We start from the raw sequence: 25,287 nt of genomic DNA, 5'->3' as shown, positions 1-25,287 counted from the left end.
TGCTGGTCCAGCTTCCTGTGAATGTCTGCAGTCCTGCAGCAGCTTTTAAACTCTTTTCACAACTTCCTGCTAGAAAGAAAGCCACCAATCACAGAACAGAAACTGATTGATGCTCTCATCTGCATACAGAGGAACTTTAACATCTCATTGTTTTAAAGAAACTTGAAGAGTTTTTGTTCCATTGACAGATTATTTCACTAATATCCAAACATTTTCCCCTCTTATAACTTAAATAATCAACCAATGAAACAAAACTTTTTCATTAATATTGAGGAATTGATTCAAAACAAGAAGCTCAGTTTTTCCTTATCTCAAGTGAACTGAGAAATTTGAACTACAAAAATAGACTAAAAATAAGTGGTAATTTTCTCATCCTTGTTTTCAGATTGATGTTTTTTTTTACCAAAATATTTTTATTGAAATTTTCCACTTTAGAAATACAATCATGTAACCATCTGAACAAGATTTCCCTGTAGCCATTACATGACATGACAGCAACTACTCTTTCTCATATCAGGGAAATTAAAAAGAAAGAAGGAAAAAAACAGTCATAAGAACAAAAAACAGCTTCTCAAAAACAGGGATATTCAATCAAATTACAACCAGGTTAGATATAATTGTACACTTCTATTAAGCATGGCACACCGCAAGTTCCAGCAAATCAAAACTCAAACAAACCCTCTGCCAAGTCTAAGTCCTTAAAATTATTGAAAGGACCCCAAAGCCTCTCATAAAGACATTGTTTATATTTCCTAATATATGTTATTCTTTCTAGCGGCAAATTAGACGACATCTGCTTTATCTACTGCATGGCACTATAGCTCTGTTGGCATTTTTCCAAGCCAAAGCAATAATTTCTTTCAGATAATGAGCTTATATCTATAAAAGTACATTCTGATTTACTAAAGTTATGCTTCTCAGGGTATAAAGCTAACAGGAACAATTTAGGATCCAGTGATATTTGCTTTGAGAGAATTTTTTCAATGATATCTTTCACCTCTGTCCAAAAAGCTTTGATTTGTCTGCATTCCCACATGCAGTGTATTAGAGTCCCTTTAGAATTACACTTTACGCAAAGATCTGGGATGTTATTATTGTATTTATTTAAGTGCACAGGGGCAACATATACACGCATTAACCATTTAAATTGTAGAATTCTAAGACGGCTATTTATAGACATTGTGTGGGTTTTATTGCAAGCCCTTTCCCAATCCTGTTCACTGATATTTGATGATAGGTCCATATTCCAGTTCATAAGCTTATTATCAGCACATTATAAAAGTCTGAAATGATGCCCTTTCTTGATTTATTCCGAATCTTTAATTTTTCAAGCAATATAAGGGGAGGCTTGTTAAGATTACTGTAATTTGCTTTGACAAAACTTCTCAATTGAAGAAATTTGAAATAATGCTTTTTATCTAGCTTGAACTCTTGTTTTGTAACTCTCCAAATGACAAAAAATATATCAAAATTTGATAGGTAAAGGTCACCAATATTTTTTAAGCCTTGCAATGCCCAGAGCTTAAATGTTCCATCTGCCTTACCTGGAGCAATCAGCCGATTACCCCATATTGGACCAAATTGGAACATGCTATTTGGCTCCGCGAGGTATTTTCTAAAATCCTGCCAGATTCTAATCATATTTTTCAGAATAGGATTTGTAGTATATTTCTGTAACTTCGTTGGAGTGTCGGAGTATATGAATAATGGAAGAGCTAAACTTAAGTTATGGGACTCCATTTCTACCCAGTGAGGATTATCTTTATCTGCAAAATAAAACATCATAGTCCTTAATTGTGTGGCCCAATAGTAAAATTTAAAGTTGGGGCACTTTAACCCCCCTCTTTCAAATTGTAAATAAAGCAAAGAGAGGCGTAACCTAGACTTTCCATTGTTCCACATAAAGCCCAAAATGTTTTTTTTAGCCAAATGAATAATTCAGGAGGAGGCGGCAGGGGAATACTATCAAAAAGGTATAATAGCTTTGGTAGTATACTCATTTTCAGTACATTAACTCTTCCCAATAGGGATATCAGCAGGGATGTTGAGGCAGCTATTGTTTTCATTGGGGGTTTGTAATTAGATTTGACAACCTGATGTAGTTCCGGGAAAATCTGGACACCCAGATATTCAAAATGTTCCATTACTTTAAATTGCATAACCTCACTGATGGGATTAGTCCTTTCACCTACATTTAATACGGAATAGAAGATTTTGTATTATTTACTTTGTAACCTGAGACTCTCCCAAATTCCTGGATCACTTCCATCACCGCCAGAATTGACTGTTTCAGATCTGTTAGAAATAAAATGACGTCGTCCGTGAATAGACAGATTTTGTGTTCTGTGGGGCCCACCGTGATCCCGGGGATCTGTGGATGCAGGCGAATAGCTGATGCCAATGGCTCAATTGCTAGTGTGAATAGTAAGGGAGAGAGGGCATTCCTAGTGACAACCCTTCCTGATTTGAATCACCCTTGAAAATATTTAGTTTGAGATTATTTCTACAGTTGGATTATTATATAATATTTTAATTCATTTAATAAAGCTACTGCCACAACCCAACCTTTCAATATGCTAAAAAGATAGGGCCATTCAACCCTATCAAAAGCCTGTTCCATGTCCAATGAAAGAAGAGTTGTATCATTAGCGTTCTTTCTGAGCCAGATAATATTCAGGACCCTTTTAATATTGTGATACCCTTGCCTCCCAACTATAAACCCGTTTTGATCCTTATTTATTATGCCTGGTAGAATTCTTTGCAGCCATTTTGCCAATAGTTTACAAATGATTTTGAGATCAGAATTAAGTAGACTGATAGGTCTCAAGTTTTCACACTTATTAGGGGTTTTACCTGGTTTTGGCAGCAGAATAATTAGGGCCTGATTCTGAGAGGGAGGCAGGCTGCCATTTTTAAATGACTCCATAAACATATAAAGAAGGGGTGACAACAATTTATCTTTAAATTTTTTATAAAGGTCAATGGGGATACCATCAGGTCCTGCTTGCTTACCAGATCTCATTTCATCAATGGCCTGTGCTAATTCCTCTTTATTTATTTCTATATTTAAGTCAACTCTATAATCATCTGCAATGACAGGGATATGTAGCCTATTCACTAACTTATCTAATTCCATTTGGTCTAAATTTCTTTGAGTATTGTATAATTTCTGATAATAATCTTTAAAGCATTATTAATATCCCTTGGATCTATTAGAGTTTTATACTGTGTTACGATTGATGTGATCGCTGTTGTTGCTTCAAGCTGTTTGATTTGCCAAGCTAGAAGTTTTCCAGCTTTGTCCCTTTGTAGAAGTTTTATTTTAATCTTAAGAGACTGGATTCAGCTCTGAAACTGGACTGTTTATCATATTCTGCTCTTAGGAGCAACAGTTGTTTTTTTCAGCTCAGTATCATTTGTTTGAAACGTATCCCTTATGGGCTTTAACATTTGTTTGACTACTGCACCCCACTCTTCCTCTGAGAAACAATTGTTTAATTCTGATTCCCATATCTTTTTAAGTCACATTAATGTTGCAAGTGTTCTCAATCAGGTAGATAAATATGACTTACTGGTCTTGGGGAGTCTTTCAATTTATTAAACATAGTGGATTTTTGGTTGAGGAGTGTGGTTTGGCTGTTGGGGAACTTGTCGGGTGTGAAAGTGTGAAGGCGGCGTCCAGGATGAATAATGCGGTGGTTTTGGTTTTGGACTCTATTGACTAGGTGAACAGTATAGTTGAGAGGGGGATTGTTTTGAGAAATACTCAAACTACTGTTTTCCCTTTAATGAACCCTGCATAAAAGATCATCTTGTCTAATTTGCCACATTTCAACAGCGATGATGTGTTTGCTGAAGGAATTGTCATGCCACAGTCAGATCGTGTCAGCAATAAGTGTTTATGATTCTCAAAAATGATATTGAGGAAATGAGCATAGTGATGAAATTTAAGGTTGACTGCTTTGATTACACTATTATTGCGACAGCGGAAGCTATGAGGTGTTTTAGATGCAACCAGGAGGGCTATTCAGTTCGTAATTGCCCTGAAAAGGTTAAAAAAGAAACTGCTCAGGTTAACAAAAACCCAGAGCCAGGGACATCAGCGGATACTGTCAATGGAGCTTCAGTGGATGCAGCTGGGGAGGGAGCTCAAAAAATTAGTGTTGGAGAAAGAACTTCAGTAGGATTCTGTAAATGGAAAGATAATATATATGAAATGTGTTCAGGCTTTGAACAAAGTAAAATAAAAGATTAAAGAGATACTCCTTGGAGAGATTTCTTTGAAGTTGGTTTTGAGGTCAGACCTGTATGAGGGTTGTTTATAAGCCACCATTGACTAAAAGTGTTGGTGATTTACAATGGAGAATTTTGCATGGTGCTACTGTGGTTAATGCTTTTGTTTCTACTAATAATCCTGCTGTTTCAGATGAATGTGCCTTTTGTTTATTAAGAGAAACTATCTTTCATTGTTTTGTACAATGTTTCAGAATAATGGATGTATTTACATTACTAAGAGATATTTGGAAATTATTTCGAGAAAATTTCACAGAACAGACTTTTATTTTGGGTTTTTTTATATGGCAAAAGAAAGAAGAAAATTGGACGGTTGTTAAATTTTTTTCTTAGTCAAGCAAAGCTTCCAATTTATTTGAGTAGAAAATTTTAAATCAATAATGAACAGAATACTGATTGTGTAAAGGTCTTTAAGAGTTTGGTTAGAGCAAGAGTTATGTTAGAATATAAATATTATCTAAGAATGGATGAACTAAATATTTTTCAGAATATTTGGGATTATGAAGGTGTTTTATTTACTTTGAATAATTGTGAACTTTCATTTATAAATGTGTTAATTTGAAGTTGTGTTCCGACAAGAAGTGGCAGCAAGAGGGAAGTGGGGGAGTGAGGAATGGGCCAAAATAACCGAGGACAGGAGTCGGTCTCTAGACCACCTCGGTCTACAGTCTCTATATGTGAGGCGCCGCCCTAAGCACTGCTCCATGCAATGCGCCACACAATGCCCCTATTCCTGCAGCTCTTGCTGGAATTTTCTGTCTCTCTTTGGTAAATTATTTACATTTTTCTACAATTTTTACATAATGAACATATTTATTAGTTTTACCTGTTTTTAAATATTTTCTTAAAACTTCTTTCATTCCATATATTGACTTTTAAAATGATTTTAATTATTTAACGTTTTATTTCTTGTATCTTTATTAAAAATGTGATGATTATTTTTAAATTATTAGGATTTTATTATTTGTTAATTGTATTATGTGACTTCTGTTTCATTATTTTTGTGCACAGCTCTTTGGTCTTGTTGGAGTTTAAAGTTCTCTAGAACTAAATCAGGAAGAGTAACTCCAGAGCTGCAGAGTTTAGATGCTGCATGTTCATTTTTGATGTAAAATAAAGACAAAAACTGAATAAATAATTTACTTCTGGTGTTCCTCTTCATGTGAATAAAAACTCGTCACGTTTTTAGACTCAGTTCAGGGAAAATATCAACTGAACAAACTGAACCATGAATGTAAAGACAATCAGCCAGGAAATGTTTCTTTTTCATGCATTTATTGATTTATTTTTCATTTCTGATGCAGAGAAAGCTCCATTAGGGAGGTCAAGATCAGGTGAGAAAAACAAAACTATGAATTTATTCTATTCACTTGCAACATTAATGAAGATACAATTATAAAATTATATGTGAAAGGAAATTTGATGAGAATTTTATTTCATAATTGTTTCTGTTTTATTGACGCCCAGTAATACTTTTAATCCAGTCCTTGTATTCACACACATCCAAGATTGTAGCAGGTCTCTGACATGCGTAGTATGCTCCACCAAAAGAAATCACACCATAAATCATGTCGCTGAGCATCGCTGCTCCACCATCATCGCCCTGTAGAAAAATTTATATCAATATATTTATTTATGTTGTAAAACAGAAAAGTCTTCTAATCGCTGCAGAGAGATATTGAAGAAACAAACTTACATAGCAGACATCCTTGTTCGGTGCTTTAGCACGGAATATAGCCCCAGTTAATGGCATGAAGAGGGAAACATCAACAACTTCCATGTTGACACATTGAAGATGTGGTGGAATAGCAGCATCGGGGGTTACTGTAGAGAAACATGAGAATCATAAACATGTTTTTAACTCAACCCTCTCTGTAGAGACAGAAATAAAGATTTTATTCTCATAACTTCGATATTTCTCTCACATCGTTGATTGTTGGGGCCGGTGGTTGTTGTTCCCTCTCCTGCCAGCTGAACAACACTGCCTCTAAAACACAAGAGGTATAAAATGTAAAAATACACGATAACAATATAGTAAATTAATTGTTATGAAGAACAATGAAAGAACAGAAAATAAATCCATGAAGGACTTCATCCACTGACACAGGAGTGTCCACCTCCAGTCCTCAGTGTTTCCTACGTCCTTTACATGTCTCTGGTCCAACACACCTGAGCTAAACGGGTTCTGGTTCTGCTGGTGGCTGATTACCTGAGTCAGGTGTGCTGAAGCAGAGGCAGCAGGACTGGAGGAGTGGAGAAAGAAAACCTGAAGTCATGTTTTTGACCAGAGAAAGACTTACCTACTAAGACGATACCTGCGGTCTGGTAGCCGAGGAAGTGGGACATCTGTTACTGGTGTCTCAAGCTTCAGCAACATGATGTCATGGTGCTGGAAATTATGACTATAAATCACAGGAGCTTGTCGGATAATCTGTCTCTGCTCCCCAGCAGTCCGTGGATGAACTTTCAACACTGCTACGTTAGTCCTGCATAAAATATTAGATTATAATGAACAGACAGAAAACCTGATTATCTGCAGATAAAACTGTCTTTATGTTTCTTTCCTACCATCCTGGCTCAGCCTTCCAGCAGTGAGCTGAAGTTAGGATCCACTGAGGGTGGATCAGAGATCCTCCACAGCGGGTGATATGAGTATCATTGCTGCTCTCCAGCCGAACGTGATAAAGACGCTTTGTGTCATCACAGTTTTGACCTCCAATGATTCTCTTCTGCAGAGAAACATCTGAGTTCACTGAAACTCCTGAAGAAGAAAAAGGAGGACTTTACTCAGAAATCAGGAGCAAACATGGCTGCTGGAACAGAAAAAGGATAAACAGTTAAAGATTAAAAAGCATCGCAGTTTATATGCAAAGAAATTTCAGTCTGAAACAGAATCAGAAGGAAGTTTGAGAGTCTCAGAGAGCAGCAGCCTCACTGGAACCAGTGGAAGTGTCTCCAGTGTGTCCAGTGTGTCCAGTGTTTCCGACTCACCCAGCCCCAGCAGCAGCAGAACCTTCAGCAGAGCCATTGCTGGTCCAGCTTCCTGTGAATGTCTGCAGTCCTGCAGCAGCTTTTAAACCCTGTTCATGACTTCCTGTTGGAAAGAAAGCCACCAATCACAGAACAGAAACTGATCTGCGCTGTCATCTGTATACAGAGAAACTTTAACATCTCATTGTTCTAAAGAAACTTGAAAAACATTCTTGTTCCATTGACAGATTTTTTCACTAATAATGAAACATTTTTCACTCTTATAACTTAAATAATCAACCAATGAAACAATAACATTTTCATAAATATTAAGGAATTGACTCAAAACAAGCAGCTCCTATATTTTCATGCAAAGTTACTTGTAAATTAGTTTTGCTTTATCTCAAGTTAACTGAGAGATTTGAACTAGAATATAGACTAAAAATAATTGGTAAATTTTCTGTTTTTGCAGTGCACAAGCTTGCAGTGAGTTTTTCACAAGAGAAAACGTGATTGTAAACTTGATAAAATAAAACTGATTATCTGAAGAAAGAACGACTTGTCTTTGTTTTCAGGTTAATGTTTTTTTTAAGAAAGACTGTTTGGTTTCCAATCTACGAGAATTCACAAATGCCTTTGCTCCCGAAAGTAGAATAATTTTGTTTATTGATGAGCTGTGATAAGCAGAAAAAAGTTTGCTACTTTGATTTTGAAAAAGAACAAAATTACACTGCTGCATGGTGAAGAGCATTTGCATTTGTTGGAAATGCAAATTCAATCAGGAGAGACTCACACAGAGAAGAAAGTAGCAGTTAAAGAGATTTAATGGTACAATTTCTTTGGCGCTCGGACCCTGCAGAAGACCGTGAGCCGAGGATCGCCGTGAGCAGGCGGTATGCTCGGCGAGCTCGGGATAGTCTTCCCCCAAAAAGAGGGAGCCGGGCCAAGGCCTGGCAGGCCTGCAGTCGGATGTCTAATAGGCGCACCACGTTGGTCGGGCCTGCAGTCTGACGAAACTGATAGGCGACGGTTGGGGCCTGCAGTCTGGCGAGACTGGTAGGCGACGGTTGGGGCCTGCAATCTGACGGGACTGATAGGCGTCAGTCTGGCCTGCAGCTTGGCGGATGAGATACGGTCTGCTGGCTGCAATGAAGCTGCAAAATTAGAGAGAGCCTACGAGCGGCTTCTGATGATCAGACTACTCGGGGTGCGACATTGGCCCGACTGAGGTGGAAGGAGTACCATTCTCCCCGCTTTGTGCACTAGGAGCAGCCAAAAGCGCCCCGTGATTGATGGTGCTGCTAAGGTGTGTGTGCGTGACTGTTTCTCCCCGTGTATGTTGGCTGCCTGAGTGGCTTGTGTTCCTGATTGCTCAACTGAGATCGTCAAGCCATCTACATTCAATGGCTGGGATTGCGGTTGTTGTGGATGCTGGACCTATTAATAAAGCCATTTGTGCGTTTCTGCAGCATTGTTACTCTTCCACCTGGTTCACACCAGCTGATAAGCGCCGATCTAGGTAGGCTGCGTCTCTGCTCTCGGGTAATCTACCTGCTGGGTCCATAGTTGAGGTATTTCTCTTTCGGACACCTGATGACTGCACCATTTTGGAGCTGCAGTGCTCGGACGCTCTGCCGTCTGTGTGGATGGGCTGCTTGAATGGATCTGAAGTAGAAGGGGCAGGTTGGGTGGGCAAGCACGCCCCCTTTTTTATTTAAATAGAAAAGAGGAAATTGTAAATAAAAGAGTACCCATAACTCCGTTTGTTTTCAGGTGCGTTTTATATGTAACTTTAAACGGATCCCCTCTACTAGTCATGAAAAGCTTAAAGGAAATGGTGCTGCGATTTAAGAGACCAGCGGCAGCTGGGGCGGAGGCCAGAGGCCTTTAGATATACAATAGGCATCATTTCCAGCAAATATTTTGACTATAAAAACATTCATATTTAAATGCTTACATTATATATATTCATTCCAAACTGACCATGATGGACAGAGTGCCTTTAAAGTCCAATGCATTACCACCGTCTGTCATGATGTGTGTGGTTGAAGTGTGGACCCAAATGCAGCAGGCAGGAGATGTAAAAGTTCTGTTGTAGATTTAATTAAAAATCAAACTTACAAAAAAACACAAAGTCCAACGAACAGAAATAAACCCAAACCAGAGACATGAAGAGACCATGAGGAAACCATAGAGAAGGGATGAGGAGCAGTGGCATGGAGTAACAAGACAAACTGACGAGTAACAGTCTGAGATTTGACTAATTAAAAACATTATTACATATTCATTTGCCAATCAAATAAAACATCTGTTTTATGTTGCTAAAAGTTAGTTTGGTGTAAAGTGGAGCTAATGTGCTAACAAAGATCAAGTTAAGGACAAACATGAATACAAAAAAATAGAAAAAAATGCCCTGATGCTACATTGTGAAAAACAAAAAGACGAATGTAACTAAAATGTCCTTCGTTAAAGAAACTATGAATCTTGTAAATTTATAGACAAGAAATGTTACAATAAATTCATAAGGAACACTCTGTTATGGACAAAAGGACTCTTTGTCTTTTCTGTTTTATCTGCTCACATGCACTCAGCTGCACGCTGACACAACCATAACATTTAAGAGTGACGACAGTCACACATAAACAAAAACTGATTAAAGCAGGAAAACCTTAGAGAGGGAGCAGAATGAGGAGAAAATAAAGCAGAACTCGCTCTACAATCTTTGCTTCACTTGGTGTTTATTCTAAGGTGAGCTGAGTGGAGCCCAGCGCTGGACGGTGAAAGTCACTCTGTATCTGTTCCAATTGGATGACATGAAACATTTGAACATTTTATGCATTAAAGTCTGTTTTATATTTAACCCAGTATCATTCCTCAAAGTACTGATACTAGGATTTTAGTCGGGTCCTGAAACTGGTAAATGGACCTGGGTGGTGCACCATAGTAGGAGAATAGATGAATAAATGAAAGAAATAAAACAAAGCTTTGCTTGCGTCATGATAAATGTCTTTATTTTTGTCACATCAATAACACACTTTATGGGTCACTTCTACCACAGAGGTCCTGTGTAAAGCCTTGCACAAATAAGGTGATGCTTGTTTGTAAAAAAAAAAAAGAAAAAAGCAAGTTTTTGCATCAGTGATACACTTTTCACAAATCTGCTTTTTACACAAACATCCAACACAAACCTTCAATTTTTTAAATTGAACACATAAAAACCCAATGAAAATATTTTACAACATTCTTATTTTCATTAAGTACCAAAGGGAAAGCAGGCAAGTGTGGCAGCTGACAGTATTTCTACAAGGCGAAGCGTATCTGGTGCATGAGCGTGTATTTTTCTCAGTAGCGCTGTGAGATATCCATTGCATAAGCTGCCTTATTGCTGTTGCATAAACATACAAATTAATGTTAGCTACAATACTGTGCATGTCTTTTCAAATTACTGTCCTTTCTTCCTATATGCTTCTTTGAGAACCATGCAGTGATGATGCTGTGAATGGATTTGTTCTTAGTAATAGATCGGCTCTGCCTAAAGCATGTCAGCTTTAGCTCTTTCTTTCTTTTATGTCTTTCTAATCTTCAGTTTTCATGTCTTCAAACAAGAGCAGCTTACCTGCCTGTGAAATATACCACACATTTATTTTACAGGCTCAAAAACACTGATGTATTAAGATGTCTGCTATAATATCACAGCGCTATGAAAAATCAACACAACAGACAGCATGGAAGGCATGAATAAAACATCAGTTCAAACATTTTCCTTTTTTATTGAACCTTTCCTATATATTCACTTTTTAATCTAATTTAATCAGGTTGTTTTTTTCATCGTTTCTTAAGTTATGTTTTTTATTTGGGTTTTCTTTTACCTTCATTGCATTCTGGCTCCTTTTGTTGTCTTCCCCTATCTTTCCTTTCCTTGTCTCAAGATCTGGTTTTCTGACCTTAGTCTTCAGTAAACAGTGAAAATTGGTCATTAATTTTACAAAACAAGAAAGCAAATAAAGTGTTGTAGTCATTTCCTCCCAGCAGACTGTTAGCTTGGAATGAAAACCATCTAATTATTTATTTTTTAATAAGGAATTGAGTCAAAGTTTAGAAATATACATATATAAAATGTAAGTAATAATAAACAACAATCAGGTGAAAGTCTGAAGCTTTACATCGATTTGTTTTTTTTTATTTTGCTTTGAAAGAGTTAACGGCGTTGAAATGTAAAGTGGTCAATATCTGTGGTTTCCTAAGATAAGAGTGAGAGTGAGATTTCTTCATAAATTAAACTAAATTACCAGAAAGATCATGGAGAAGAACATTTATGCTAAAAGTGTCAGAAGAGATAAAAACAGTTTTTACGACAAGATAAAATAAATATATTGTATTGGCAGTTGATGCTGTCTCTTTTAGGCCTCATCTCACCAAACTGGTACCAGTGTCTAACTGGGAAAGGAATTTACTAAACTATTTATTTGCGTTTCCACCATTAAGCTCTACTTCTTAAAAAAAGAAGCCAGCAGCCAGTCAAAATATGATCGCCATGTTTTGTTTTGTTTTTGAAAAAACCAGCAGGATAAGAAAAAGAAACAGAAATCCATCACCTCACACTACAAATGTAACAATTTCTACCATTTTTAGTCTAATTTCTAGTTCAAATATCTTAGTAGACTTGAAATTATACAAAACTAACTTTTCAGCAAGATGGAGGAGTTTGTTTAAAGCAAATAATTCATTAATATTGCCAAAAAAGTACAAGTTTTAAGTGAAATAATCGGCCAGTGGATCTAGTACTTTTTTTAAAATCAATACTGAGGAATTATTAACTTTAAACAAACTCATATTTCATGCTAAAGAGTAACTTGTTGATTTTGTCCTATTTGAAGTGAACTAAGACATTTGCACAAAAAATTAAACAAAAAATACTTGGTAAGATTTTGTGTTTTTGCAGAGCAGCAATGGTAAGATGCTGGATTAGCATCATGAACTTAAAACGCAGACTTATTTTCATGCACCTTATTTTGAAATCACCCCTTAAGGTGTCTAAATAGGTAATTATTATCCATTGAAACAACAAAACTTATTTCCAAATCAGCTCAATAACACTGAGGGACTCTTAATATCTCCGGTTTTAATAAATTATGCCCTAGCGGCTGTTTAATCCTCTGTTCTGTTCTTGTGCAAATCAACTGATCAGGATTGTGAAGCGTTCACAAGTAGGAAGGCACCGACATGAAACTTTGGACCGATATTGATATCTGATGTTAACAGTGCTGTTATGGCCAATAACTTGACATTTTATTCTTCCCTTCCTCTTTCACACTGTAAAAAAACAACAAAAACGCTGATATTTCTTCTTTGTTGCAGGGAAACAATCCTGCGCTGCGTTTATCACATGACCAAATAAGAACCACCTGAGCCTCTATGAAACGTCTGTAATTTAAAAGTGTAGGATGGTGAATTTCTTACGCTGCTGTTTTGTTAGTCACAAGCTGCAAGTTTGGGGTCCACCAGTCTAGTTCAATAAATCAACATTTCTTTACTAGCTAGAGTTACAAACCACTGGTCTTCAGCTAGTAGTTTCTTGGACATCACATTTTTGGTACTACAATATTAACTCTGGCATTTGTTCATAGATTCAGCTAAGAAATTAGCAAAAACATATTTTTTGTGACAAACTGCCATCAACTATGAGGCAAAATATTTTTGCTCAAAACTGTTTTATGCCTGAATGATTCAGAATTTAGCAGCTACACAAGCAATAAAAACAATCTGCAGAAAAACCTTCAGAAACCATGAAATATTGATCAGGACTATTTTACGAACATGCACATTATCTGTTTTTTGTTAATTTGCCAAAGAGTGGAAATAAAACATGAACAGATCCCTTTGTTTAAAATGCAACCTTTGACCTTTCACGTTACAATCTGACTGAAGAATAAGTGAAATCCCTCGATTATCAACAAGGTTTTCCACATTATTATTTTAAATTAAAATCCAAATAAAGACAATGTGGATTTCTCTACAAATTATTTTGCTTATCAGTTTTAATTAGTCTGTTTGAAAGCAGCAATTGTTGATGCGCATTTTAATGCTGCAAAGTGAAACTTGCATATTACCTTGAAGTATTGCATTAAGTGATAAATATTGCTGACAGCTAACCAAAGCTCAAAATTAAGCTGGCAATAAAGATAATTTAAAAAGTATTTTCAATACAGAAACCATACAGTTTCTTTCAGTCGTTGATATCCTTCACAGTGTGAAAGCCATTTTCTTGAAAGTATCTGGAGATCTGAATCCAATCATATGAATGGAATGTTGAGTGGAAGGAAAAAGTGTGGTAGAAGGAGCCCAAACCAAGTCAACATCACTTTCTGTAGGCTTATTATGTCATATTAAAGGTCATTTTTATTAGTCTTTTCTAATATTCAGATTTATGAAAGTTTGAAGAAGTTTGGCTCATCATTAACTCTAATCCATTTCATCAAGATTAATGAAAGTAATCAATTTGAATCCCTACCTGTACAAAAAATCTTTATAATATATGAGTTTCACTTTTTACTTAAATTACTGAGATTTAATAATAGTATTTTCAATGTGTCACTTAATAATGTGTCACTTAAAGATGTTCAGACTTTTCAAACCTTGTCCATGCGTATTACAACCAGCTGGAAAATGTAAGTGTGATAACATGATCCCAAACCAGCGGACCACTAACAAACAAGTAACGTGTCAAGTGGTAACTCTCACAAGCCTGTGTAACATTCAGATATTTGAAATGCCATCATTTTACATTCCTATTTCCTGTAATATAATATGTCTGCACAAAAGAGCAGACAGAATAAATAATTTATGGATGAACTCTATGATGACCTAAAAACATCTCACAACTCGGCAACAAGTTAGTTAAAGGTGACCTATTACCCAAATGTCACAATTTGGAGGTTTTTGTAGTTCCTCTGGTGTTTCTACTGCTTCTAAAAACGTTTAAAAAAAACACCCAGCTGTTTTTTGACAACAAGCTAAAGTTTTATGGTGTCTGGAAAACAAGCCGCTTCAAAAATCTCCTGAATGTTGAATTGGGGGGTGTGGCCAGCAGCTTATTTGGATTTAAAGTGACATGAGGCACTAAAACAGCTCATTCTGAAAATAACAGAGTAAATGTCTTTATCTAATAATTATTTTGTGCAAAGAAAATGCCCATAGATAAATCCTAACCCGACCGTGGACACAAAATAGGTCACCTTTAAGGGTTAACTCTTACAAATCTGTGTATTGTTCATATATTGGAAGAGCCATCAGTTTACAATCCTATTTTATGTAATATAATCTGTCTGCACAAAAGGATAAATATTTTATAGATGAACTCTATGACTGCCTAAAAAGATTTCATAATTCTCCAACAAGTTAGTTAATACAAGAATGCTTTATATACTGAACAGCTGAACTGGAAATGTTAGCTTTTCCTTTACTTTACACTAAATTCTCTCTAAAGTCCACAAACTGCACCATCTGTTTGCGAGCGTGGGAGATGACTGGTGTGAGTGGAGTACCAGGAGTGGCAGCACCAGGAGTGGAAGCTGCAGGTGTGGTGGCTCCAGGTGTTCCTCCTGGAGTGGTACCCGGTGTTGTGCCGGGAGTGGCAGGAATGATAACAACCGGCGCCGGGCCGGGGCTTTCAGCTCCACCTGCAGCCTCCAGTCGAGGGGTGGACGTGACAAAGCGGGCTTCTCTGATCCGATAGGGTCTTCTGTAGGAGGAAATAGGCGACAGCTCCGAGCCCCAGCCCAGGTAGCTGCCGCTGGACGGCGACGGCGCATCTGCGCTGAAATACAGAGTAGTGTTGGATTCTGCTGGGGTTCCCTCCTTCTTCTCTGGGGAGGCCAACAGGAGAGGAGAGCGGCGCTCAGGGGACCAGCCGGGCGTCTTGATGTCCAGAGAGGCCACGGAGGAGGACGCCTCTGTGAGAGACGCGGCGTTGCTGTCGATGTGCCGGAGGCTTCCGCCAAGTTGAGGAGATGACAGAGACGGTGAGCCGTAAGCAGCGCTCTGGAAGTCCTCATCACCTTTAGATTTAGAGCAAAACAGTCAATGTCCAAAGCTGCGTTTCCACTCACCTTAAAGTTGCATAAATTCCGAAAATAAAATGCTTAATAGAAAGAAGGTAATTTAAAAAAATTACATTTCTTTCAATAAAAGGTTTTGGTGCCAGACAGAGGTGGGCAGAGGACCCAAAAATTGTACATAGGTAACAGTAGCAGTTCTTCAACATAGTTTTACTCAAGTACAAGTAGAAAGCAGCCAAGAAATTACTCAAGTAAGTAAAACAGTATTTTGGTAAAAAGTCTACTCAAGTACTGAGTAACTGATCAATCAATTATTTAATATTTAAAAAGTACATCATCAGATAGAGAAAAATATAAAGGTAAGTAAAAATTTGGGTATTTTAAGGACGAAAATGACAATAATTCATATAAATTATAAAAGCAAATCAAATCAGTTTCTTTTAATAAAAAAACTAGTGAAACTTTAACAAAAACTACAGGGGTGTGTATCTGGTGAATTTTTGGTTAAAACATTTTTGTTTTTCATTCAGTGGGTAGAAAATCCAGAAATTTTACTCAAGTAAGAGTAGAAATACTTCGTAATAAAATTACTCAAGTAAAAGTAAAAAGTACAGCTTAATAAAAATACTCCTAAAAGTAAAAAAGTTACTCGAGTAAATGTAATTGAGTAAATGTAACTTGTTACTACCCAGCTCTGGCACCAAGGTGGTGTGGTTTTACCACAATATCAAAATTACTATATTATGCATGTGTGATTTTAATTGCATTTCTTATTTAGAGCCGCAGTACGTAACTTTAATAAAAAATATTTTTAACATATTTGTTGAAACTGTCACTTTGTCGTCACAATAAGACAGATAATGTGTAAAAAACAATCAAGCTCCTCTGCCTTCTCGCAGCTGGAGGGGCTGGTTGAGGAACTGGGTGTGAGATTTTTAGTGCTAAATAGAAACAACCAATCAGAACCAGCAGGCGGGTCTTAGTGCTGTCAGTCACCCGTGTTTAGGGGTGAAAGGTGTATATGCATAGACATAATAAAAAAATAGACCCAGCATTGGCTGCTCCGGTGCAGAAAATACGGCGGCCATCTTGGTCGTCCCTCCTACTTTGCATATAAACATGTATAGCCTATATTACTCAATATTAATCATTATTTGTGTTTGTATATTTATATAAATATGTATTCATGTATATTTTTTTAAATTATTTACGGGTGTGTGCTTTGTAAAATGCTCATCATACATCAATATCAGAATATTATATTCCTTTTCTGTTGTTTCCCCCACTAAGCTTATTTAAATATGCTGAACCATGTATCAATACAATTCAAAAATAATTTAAAAATTTAATTCTTTGTAAATGTAGCTTTGATAGCTGTTTGAATAAGGTTTCCAGTAAAAAAACAAAACAAAAAAAGTGTATTAGGATCGATTAAATGTGCTGATACGTCGTTGCGTCTGACGCTGAGTGGAGAGGTCGACCGCTCCAAGATGGCCGCCCTAAATCTGGTCAGCTACAATAGGCGAGAGCGATCCATCTATTCTTTAATTATGTGTATGTAAACTGTCTCAAAACAGTATTTACAGCTTGCTTCTACTGCCCCCACATGGCCAAACACTTTATAACAGTGCTTCTGGTTTCCCACCTTTATCATCTGATGGAGCCGCGCTTAATTCGTCCTCTGCGGTTTCCTCAGGAATGACCTCCTGGAAAGGGATGATCTCTGGAAACCTCATGTCCTTGATGGTTGTGGGAGGAGCTTTTCTCACTGGTCGGGCCACAATGTTGCTGTGAGCTGGTTTAGGTGGCTGGACGACTTCACTCACCTGGGGTACAGAAAAGACAGCTAAAGCTGGCGACTGCAACCAACACAGATACACACAGTTTTCATCTTTCATCAATTTCACACCGACTGGGTTTCAATTCAAGGTTTCAGACAGAATATCTTGCCTGAGGAGTTTGGACGACCTGCGGTGGAGGAGCTGGCGGGGCTGGTTGAGGAACCGGGTGTGAGATTTGAAGAACTCTCGGTTGAGGAGGTGGAACCTGACAAACAGGAATGAAAAAAACAAACCACTACATTATTTCAAAATAAGCCAATCTTGTCTGGAAGGGAGGACATTTTCCTCAATCCACAAACACAAACAGCAATAAAGTTCACACTTTGTAACTTAAAAGAAAGGTAAAATTAAGGGAGTCTTCAAGTGGTTGGATTAGGAAACCATATTGCAACATTTGTTACATTTTCAGCTGGTGCAGTTCGCTTTCACACTACGTTGTGTCAAACGAACCAAATTAATTTAATAACCTGTTTCACCCTTCGCCTGAGGTGGCGCTACACCAAGAACCACTGAAGGAAACAACATGAAAACCGCTGAAGAAGACACTAAGTATAACTTCCTTCATCATTAAATGTAAACAAAAATGGAGTCAGGTTGTTTTATTTCTCTTTTGTCTTTTCTAAAAGACCACGAGTCATTTCTTCTTCTAGTGCTAGACTTTGGCATTTGTTTTGGTTGTATTTACCCAGAATGGCCTGCGCTATAATCCACTTCCTGCATTTGGAGCGGTTGCATCCACATATGCAATCGAACCGCACCAGAGTTCACTTCAACCAAACAGAGATTTTGGTTTTGGCTCTTTTGGTCTCTACTAAAGTTCGATTTGTGGATTCACAAATCCCCAAATGAACCAGACTTTCTAGATAAACAAACTAGAGTTTGATTAAAACGAACTAAACGGGGCTGGTGTGAATGCACCTTAAATTTAATCATTGAACAGAGACCAACAGTTCAGGAGTGCAACAAACCCGGGGTACGTGATGCACGTCAGGGGAGTGAATCTCTTCTGGGAGACCCATGAGTCCGGCCAGTCCGCCTTCTCCGTACGCTGACCAGATCCTTGAAACGTCTCCTGTCTTAAGAGCTAAGCGAATCAGCAGCCAGTGGTGATGCTTCCAGCCTTCCCATTGGATGGGCAGGTCCATTAGGGTCCCACCTCCTGAAAATAAAGTTTTTAAACATGTTTTGTTTAAACAACATACTGCTTTTTTAAACAAAAATAATAATAAAAACTAAGTAAAATGGATTTTAAAAAATGGTACATCTGGAACTCTAACAAAATAAGTCAAATTAGACACTAAAGAAAAATAATAATTATTTAATGCACATTACAAAAATAGTTACAACAAAGATAAATGTGCAGACATGTTAATCACCAACCAGACAATGTCGTACGGTGATGGAAATTGGGCTCGACTTTCTCCTCCAGTGAGAGTGTAGATCCTCGCTCCATGCAGGCCCCACCAATCCCCCTGTGGCGAATACTCTGGAAGATCTCAAAAGACTTGGGATGCAGGAAACGGTAGTACAGCACCAACGCTATCACACCTGCAGAGGGAAAGCACTCATCAAAACGTAGACTTTCATTAAAAACATTCAGGGAAAACAGAAAGTTTTAAAATTTCAATGCATGCTTTATAGAGAAAAGGGCTGCATGCCTTACCAATGAGGAAGCTGCAGAAGACTGCAGCCGGGATCCCCACAGTGTCCCAGGACACCATAGCAAAAAACCAGGAGGAGGCCAGAAGAAGAAGAGCGTTCTCTAAAAACATGACCTGTGGATTGTAGTGGGGGTTAAAATTTGTGTAACAAATTAGACCTTACTGTCTCTCGTGCATACATTTTACAATGTTTTGTGTTATCTAACATTTTAGCAGTCAGACTTCAGATTTAATTAACTTCAGATTAATTGCCTCTATTTTTTTATGTCTTTCTGGTTGAGATCAGAAGGACAATTTCTTTGAAATTTCCAGCTTTCCTACATATGATTAAAAACACATCCCCGCAGCATGAAGCTGCCACCATCCTATTTTATGGAAGGAATGTTAGGGATTTACTCCACATATAGCGATTTGCATTTGGGTCACAAAGATCAATTTTGTTGTCAGCTGCCTTATTTATCTATGGCAAACAATGCTTTCTTTTAACAGAGGTTTTCTTGCTGCCATTATTAAACAAATGTCAGACCTGTGAAGTGAAAGACAAATAGTTTTCTAACTTGGTTACTTGTGTAGCTTACAGAATTTTCCACCAGAGCCGTGGATTAAACCACCAGCTCAACCAGGACAAAACAAAATTTTAATCACTGGATCAGAGGATCAGAAGGAAATTATTATTCAAAAATTACAAACTGCATCTTTTAAACCTTGATCTGTACAGCACTTTGAGCTGCTTTTAGTAGGAAGGGTGCTTTATAAATAAAATTGATTGATTGATTGATTGATTGATTGATTGATTGATTGATTGATTGATTGATTGATTGATTGATTGATTGATTGATTGATTGATTGATTGATTGATTGATTGATTGATTGATTGATTTCTACCGCTATGCTAGTCCTATCACATTGGGATCTGTCTTTCCAATTATTACATAATTATTTATAATTATGTTGTGAAAATTTCAACCTTTAAATTGAAATTTTAAAGGTTGAAAAGGCTTTAAAATTTCAAAGGCTCGAGGTAGGAGCCTTTGAAATCATGACAGAAGTTCAGTTTTTACTAAGCAAGCAAACTCAACGGATATTTCGTATCTTATCAACAGAAGACAAGCTAGTGTAAGACTCGTGGGTGTCCAGATACTGAGATTCTCCTTTGTAGAATAATCCACAGAAACAATTGAACTCTTTCTCAGTGTCGAACATTTAATTTCTTTTCCGCTACTCCACGTTCGCTCCTCTCCCCCAGCCGGGTTGCCTTTCAAAATAAAACATTTCCAAAACATTTTACATTTTTATAACTCCAATTGTCACTCTTACACTAGCAACCAAAGACAAAATCAGCTCCAGTTAAGAACTCTTCAAAATAAAACACTTCCTTTTTCTAAAATAAGTCATGGTTGTCACAATGCCTTCCAGTAAGAGAGAGATGAGCCAGCAGACAGACGCACCAGGTAAAACGCAGCCATGCGGTATCTGGATGGCCCGTACTTCACGTTGAGGAAGAGAAAGACGTGAACGGCTCCCAGAATGAGGTTGAAAATACTCCATCGACTAGTTGAACGGATGACGTCGGTTTGCTGAGACACCATCCAGAAAGTTGCCCCCAGCCAGTGCACACCTGTCACAAACACACACTTCCAAAGTCAGTTTCAAACACCTTATAAATATGAAGTAAAAGGTTTAAATGTAGGCTGGGAGAAATGATTAACTGTTCTGCACAACAGCGTATTAGGGCCACTGAGAAAGAAAACATTTTTCCCAAAAATAAAAAATCTAATTTTGAGATCTCAGAAATTTTCTAGAAAAAGCTTGGACATTTCTGAGTTTAAAAACTCTAAATTGTTTCAGCTTTATCAGTAGAAAATTTAGACTTTTGAATCCCAGAAATTTCTGATTTTTTTCTACAAGATTTTTGAGTTTTCTGGAGGAAATTTGCTCCTCCCTGTTTTTTCTTTATAGATATAGAGAAGGAACTAATATGCAGTTGTATGTTAAGAAGTATCTTTTCTACGCTGTACTTTTTACTTTCAATTGAGTAATTTTATTCTGAAGTATTGCTACTCTTACTTTTTTTCTGGATTCTCTACCCACAGTGATTTTAGTCACTTAGTTGTTATTTTAGTCAAACATTCACCAGACACAGACACACCTGCAGTTTTGTTAAAATTTCATAAGTTTTATATAGAAAGAAATTGTAAAATAATTTTTACTGATTTTGTTATTTTGTAAATATGTTATTTTAAAATGCTTTTCATTTTGATTTTTAAAATACCAAAATGTTCACATAACTTTATATTTTGGTCCGTCTGATGATGTAATTTCCGAATAATATTGGTGTTTTGATCAGCTACTCAGTACCTGAGCCTTACCAAGTACTTTCTTTTTTTTACTTTTCCACTTGATTAAAATAGGTTGAAGCACTGCTACTCTTACTGAAGTAGAAGTTTGGTTTCTCTTCCCGCCTCTTATACTGAGGTAACTGGACCGCAGCATAAGGTCTTGGCTTACCAATGACTCCCAGGACCCACTGCTTGAAGATGCGCGTGAAGAGCATGAGCACAGCAAACCGGGATCCCAGCATGCCAACCTGAACGAACACAGAATGCATCTTTACGCACAGAAAACAAAAACGACTGCTGTGAGTTTCAGGCATATGTGCTGAATAATCCCCACCCTCCACAGGAGTCGGCAAAGAATGGCAGCTGGAGTCATGTGCAGGTGTCCCGGTCTGATGAGTGAGCAGGATCTGGCGTAGAGAACCAGCGCCCAGGCCAGAGACAGCAAACACACAGCAAAACACACCGAGGCTGCAGGGAGGAAAGAGCAGGGAGTTACTGCGCCCTCTACTGCGCATGCGGGACTCTTTAAGGTCGTTCACACTGGGGAACACGTACTAGTGTTGCATGCATTTAGAAGTGTGAACGGCCACAGGGCGGGAAAATAAATCTGATTTGGGTCACTTCAAGCTGCAGAGTGAACGTAGCCAAAGTCCCTCTCAAGCTCAATCAAAAAGAATATTCTAGATTAGATTTTGTTGCAGCTTAATACACACATTACAGTTTATTTTACCTTCTTTCTTTTTTTTACAATTTAATGACATTTAAATTTTGTTGAGGATGACTGATAAACGTTTTGAGCTGTTCTGTTGTCTTTATTCAGCCACACACACTAATCACGCACGGCGGTCTTCACGTTCGGCTCACCAGGAGAGCGGACTCCTATGTCGGTGCAGATGAGTACGTAGGTCTGGAGCAGCGTTTCGGGGAGCGTGACCACCAAGGCCTCAAACAGACGTAACGCAGACACGTCAGCCTGCTGCATGATTTTTCCATAAACATCCTCATCCGGGAGACGCATACAGTCCCACAGCCTGCCGGGGACAAACATGGCAACCAATGATCAGACATAAGGTTAAATGAAGTAAATGTACTGCTTTGTAAAGTCTGCCCACCTTTTAAAGATACCCAGGTGTAATATGTGAGTCCATCTGAGAGATTTCCTGCGGATTTTTCCATCCGAGAGATACCACAGGTAACTGAGCCACTGTGGACCCCAACCTGCAAACACACAGGGGAATACAAGTTAAAAAGAGGGACGTTTTCACTCTCTGGCTGTAATTGGATTTATTTGGTCTGATTTTTTTTTTTTTTTTTTTACCTGGGAGCAGGAAGAGTGCCGTGAAGCCAGCAAGATGAGCATAGCAGTAGTTGTGGCCAATCCAAATGTAATACACAAAGCAATAGATCACTGGGGGAAACACAAGAAACACAATAAATAATAAAGGAGAACTTTAATGTAAAATTAACATTTTACATGTTTTCACAGAGAGCTTGATTTCTCACAGAAAATAAAGATCTCAGTATGTCTAATTCTGCAGCCTGTCTGAACTTGATTTGAAGATTTATGAATTGCAAGTTTCAAAGGTTTTTAATTCAAAGATGTAACTATAATACAAACAGTATCAGCAGACAATTGTTACATCTTGATTATTATTTTAACAGTTATTTATAAATATATATGTATGGTTTTTATTTTTTTAAATTGTGCTCCTGGTCTATGCTGGAGTAACATATACATCCTATAACTGAAAATGATTTAATCCTTACTTTACAAATTTGTAAGCAGTGACCCTTGAATTTGTAATTTGTATTAATTGGTCTTCTGTGGACACACAGAAGATTATAAGTTAGAGAAATAAATGTGACTCTAAAATATACTTACTGTTATTGATTTAGTAAATCATATGAATCAACTAATTTTAGTGTAAAGCAACATGCATTCTGCAACATGTTGAGTTCTGCTGTTGGATTATAGCAGAAAACCATGAAACTATAGAAGTTTTATGTCATTTACATACAAACAGTCTGTAACAGAGTGGACATAGAGATGGACTTAAAGTATTGTTGGGATATTTTGTGGCGCTATTGTGATATTCTTTAGGTAACTTTATGCAATCACAGACGCACAAACACGAATACCGCTCTTGAAATGCAAGTAATACTCTTCTTTACGATAAAAACAGTGCAATTTGTATCATTAAACTGTACACAGTAATTACATTTAATCCAATTTTTAAATTTATTAGTATTTATTGATACACTGGTTTAACAAACAGTAGAGAAAAAAAGTAAAAATTGAAATCCTGACAATATGGACGGTTTGTTTTTTAAAAAAATCAGCATTAATTGAAATTTATATCACAATTCTTATCACCATAATAAATTTATCACGATAAATGATAAACAATACAACTCTATCACTAATTTCTATTAGAAAGTCCCTAAATTAGTTCGTCATAACATTTTGGGCTGTCTTTTTAATTTTGCAACTAATTCTGCTGATTTATCCTCCAGGTTTATATATAAGTGACAGTAATTTGAGAAACACTCTGCGGTGTTTGGGATATAACAGATCCTGTATGTCATGACTGTCCAGACTGAGTTTGAATGACCTTTCCTTCAACATCTCATTAGTGACAGCAGCTGCTCAAACGTCTCTGCATCATCATCATCATCATCCCGCAGTTCTGGCTCCCCGCATTCCTCCATACATGTAATCTGAACCTCTGAGCGGCCAAACAGGCGGGCCGTCCGGCCAGATTAGGCCCCATCCCGGGGTAAACGCCCATCCCCTCATCCATCCAAAAAGAGCGCTAAAATATAACAACATGGCTCCTCTTGGACTCCATCACAAAATATCACGCAGACCATTTAAAGATGAGACTTAAAGGCAGGGAACACGCTGACATGAGTCAGCAGTCTCGATGCATGCAGGTTTAAAAATAGGGAACTCACTGCAGATCCCGCTGCGGTCTATTATTCATGACAACAGAGGCCAGCTTTAAAGTGAGAATGAGTTGAAAACTCGGAGCTGCTGATGCTGATGTTGAATCCTGTCTGCGGCGCCCCGCATCCACACGGGCTCTCACGCGCAGCAAACCCGCATCTCACCGCAAACGTAACACAACCAGAACCGATTATTACAAGATCAACACGGCAAACGCGGAGGTTTTTAGCCACCCTGTGGGGTGAGATGTGAGCGTGTCCCAGGTAACACTCACCGGCCGTCCTCTCCGCAACGACCAGGAATGCGGTAAAAACGAAAACGCAAACTTGGCAACACGGCATGTAGCCTCCTCCGTTGCTCGTGGTGTCCGTGTAATCCCGCATGGTGGAGTGGAAAAGATGATCAGTTCCTCGGATTCACAGAGATGGGTGAATGCAGGCCGGGGTGGTTCTGCTCCCACCCGGTCCGGCTGCGGCAGCTCTGCGTCCCCCCCGTCCCACCGTCACCGCCCGACCGTCCCGTTAAAGCGACACAGCACGATGCGGACACACCAGCATGACTTTAATTATATTTATGTGACCAAGTGTAGACAAATGAGCCAAACAGATCCTAGTGAAAAACGTGAGTGGGTTTTATCTCCCGACTGTCCTCAGATGGAACATTAATTAATTTTGGTTTGATTTGGTATAAACAAAATAAAAATAAAAAAATAAAAAAAAACTCGTGAAAGGTGTTAACAAAAGAATTAATTCAAACATTTTTTCTAAAAACAAAAAAAAACAAAAATACAATTTCCCTAACTTGAGAATCACAAATAAAAACGTTGACAACAGTACTGGGTTTGCTAAATGGACCCTACAACAAAAATACAGAAAAAGCACCACTACATAAACACTCTATACATTTAGAAAAAAAACAACGTACAACTTTGCAAGAGACATTTCTTTAAACATGTATAACATCTTAAAGGACCTCAAAGAAATCAACAAAGTCAAACTCACTTCCAAACGACCAACAGCCTGTCCAGAGTGAAGTCGATTCTCACTGGACAATTTATATCCTCTGAACAACACAAATGCACAAAACAGGTCAAACAAACAACACAGTGAGGCCACAACCTCAGAAATCGGTTTATATTTTTATATTAAACACTCACGCCTTCACAGAGCTACGTAATCT

General features: G+C 37.8%; 2 protein-coding genes across 2 annotated transcripts; both read right to left on the bottom strand.

Moving 5' to 3' along the window:
- Positions 1-5,746: 5,746 nt before the first annotated feature.
- Positions 5,747-7,321, bottom strand: LOC102222585 (putative trypsin-6). The gene is made up of 6 exons (XM_014473029.1): positions 7,285-7,321; positions 6,862-7,054; positions 6,594-6,779; positions 6,219-6,280; positions 5,990-6,117; positions 5,747-5,896 (listed from the first exon to the last, which is right to left on the bottom strand). Exons 1-6 carry the CDS (start codon positions 7,319-7,321, stop codon positions 5,747-5,749), a joined length of 756 nt encoding a protein of 251 aa, XP_014328515.1.
- Positions 7,322-12,012: 4,691 nt separating this feature from the next.
- LOC102234413 (XK-related protein 5-like) lies at positions 12,013-24,623 on the bottom strand. The gene is made up of 13 exons (XM_023331729.1): positions 24,383-24,623; positions 22,480-22,569; positions 22,274-22,379; positions 22,026-22,192; positions 21,496-21,629; positions 21,331-21,409; positions 20,271-20,440; positions 18,825-18,936; positions 18,542-18,709; positions 18,130-18,320; positions 17,289-17,366; positions 16,966-17,146; positions 12,013-15,320 (listed from the first exon to the last, which is right to left on the bottom strand). The coding sequence occupies exons 1-13, from the start codon at positions 24,489-24,491 to the stop codon at positions 14,728-14,730; spliced, it is 2,178 nt and encodes a 725-aa protein (XP_023187497.1). The 5' UTR covers positions 24,492-24,623; the 3' UTR covers positions 12,013-14,727.
- Positions 24,624-25,287: the final 664 nt, after the last annotated feature.

Source organism: Xiphophorus maculatus, chromosome 4, assembly GCF_002775205.1.
Source record: "Xiphophorus maculatus strain JP 163 A chromosome 4, X_maculatus-5.0-male, whole genome shotgun sequence".
Classification (NCBI taxonomy): Eukaryota; Metazoa; Chordata; class Actinopteri; order Cyprinodontiformes; family Poeciliidae; genus Xiphophorus; species Xiphophorus maculatus.
The sequence above is the reverse complement of the archived record's forward strand: the minus strand, read 5'-3'. Positions and strand labels throughout refer to the sequence as shown.

Excerpts from the sequence above, each read along its gene's own strand:
- LOC102222585 (XM_014473029.1), bottom strand. The coding sequence starts at position 7,321 with ATGGCTCTGCTGAAGGTTCTGCTGCTGCTGGGGCTGG. Across the intron at positions 6,281-6,593 it reads CGCAGGTATCGTCTTAGTAG|AGGCAGTGTTGTTCAGCTGG; the intron begins GTAAGTCTTTCT and ends CTTGTGTTTTAG. Across the intron at positions 6,118-6,218 it reads CGGCCCCAACAATCAACGAT|TAACCCCCGATGCTGCTATT; the intron begins GTGAGAGAAATA and ends GTTTCTCTACAG.
- LOC102234413 (XM_023331729.1), bottom strand. The coding sequence starts at position 24,491 with ATGCGGGATTACACGGACACCACGAGCAACGGAGGAGGCTACATGCCG. Across the intron at positions 22,570-24,382 it reads CGTTGCGGAGAGGACGGCCG|TGATCTATTGCTTTGTGTAT; the intron begins GTGAGTGTTACC and ends TGTTTCCCCCAG. Across the intron at positions 18,937-20,270 it reads GCATGGCTGCGTTTTACCTG|GTCATGTTTTTAGAGAACGC; the intron begins GTGCGTCTGTCT and ends TACAATCCACAG.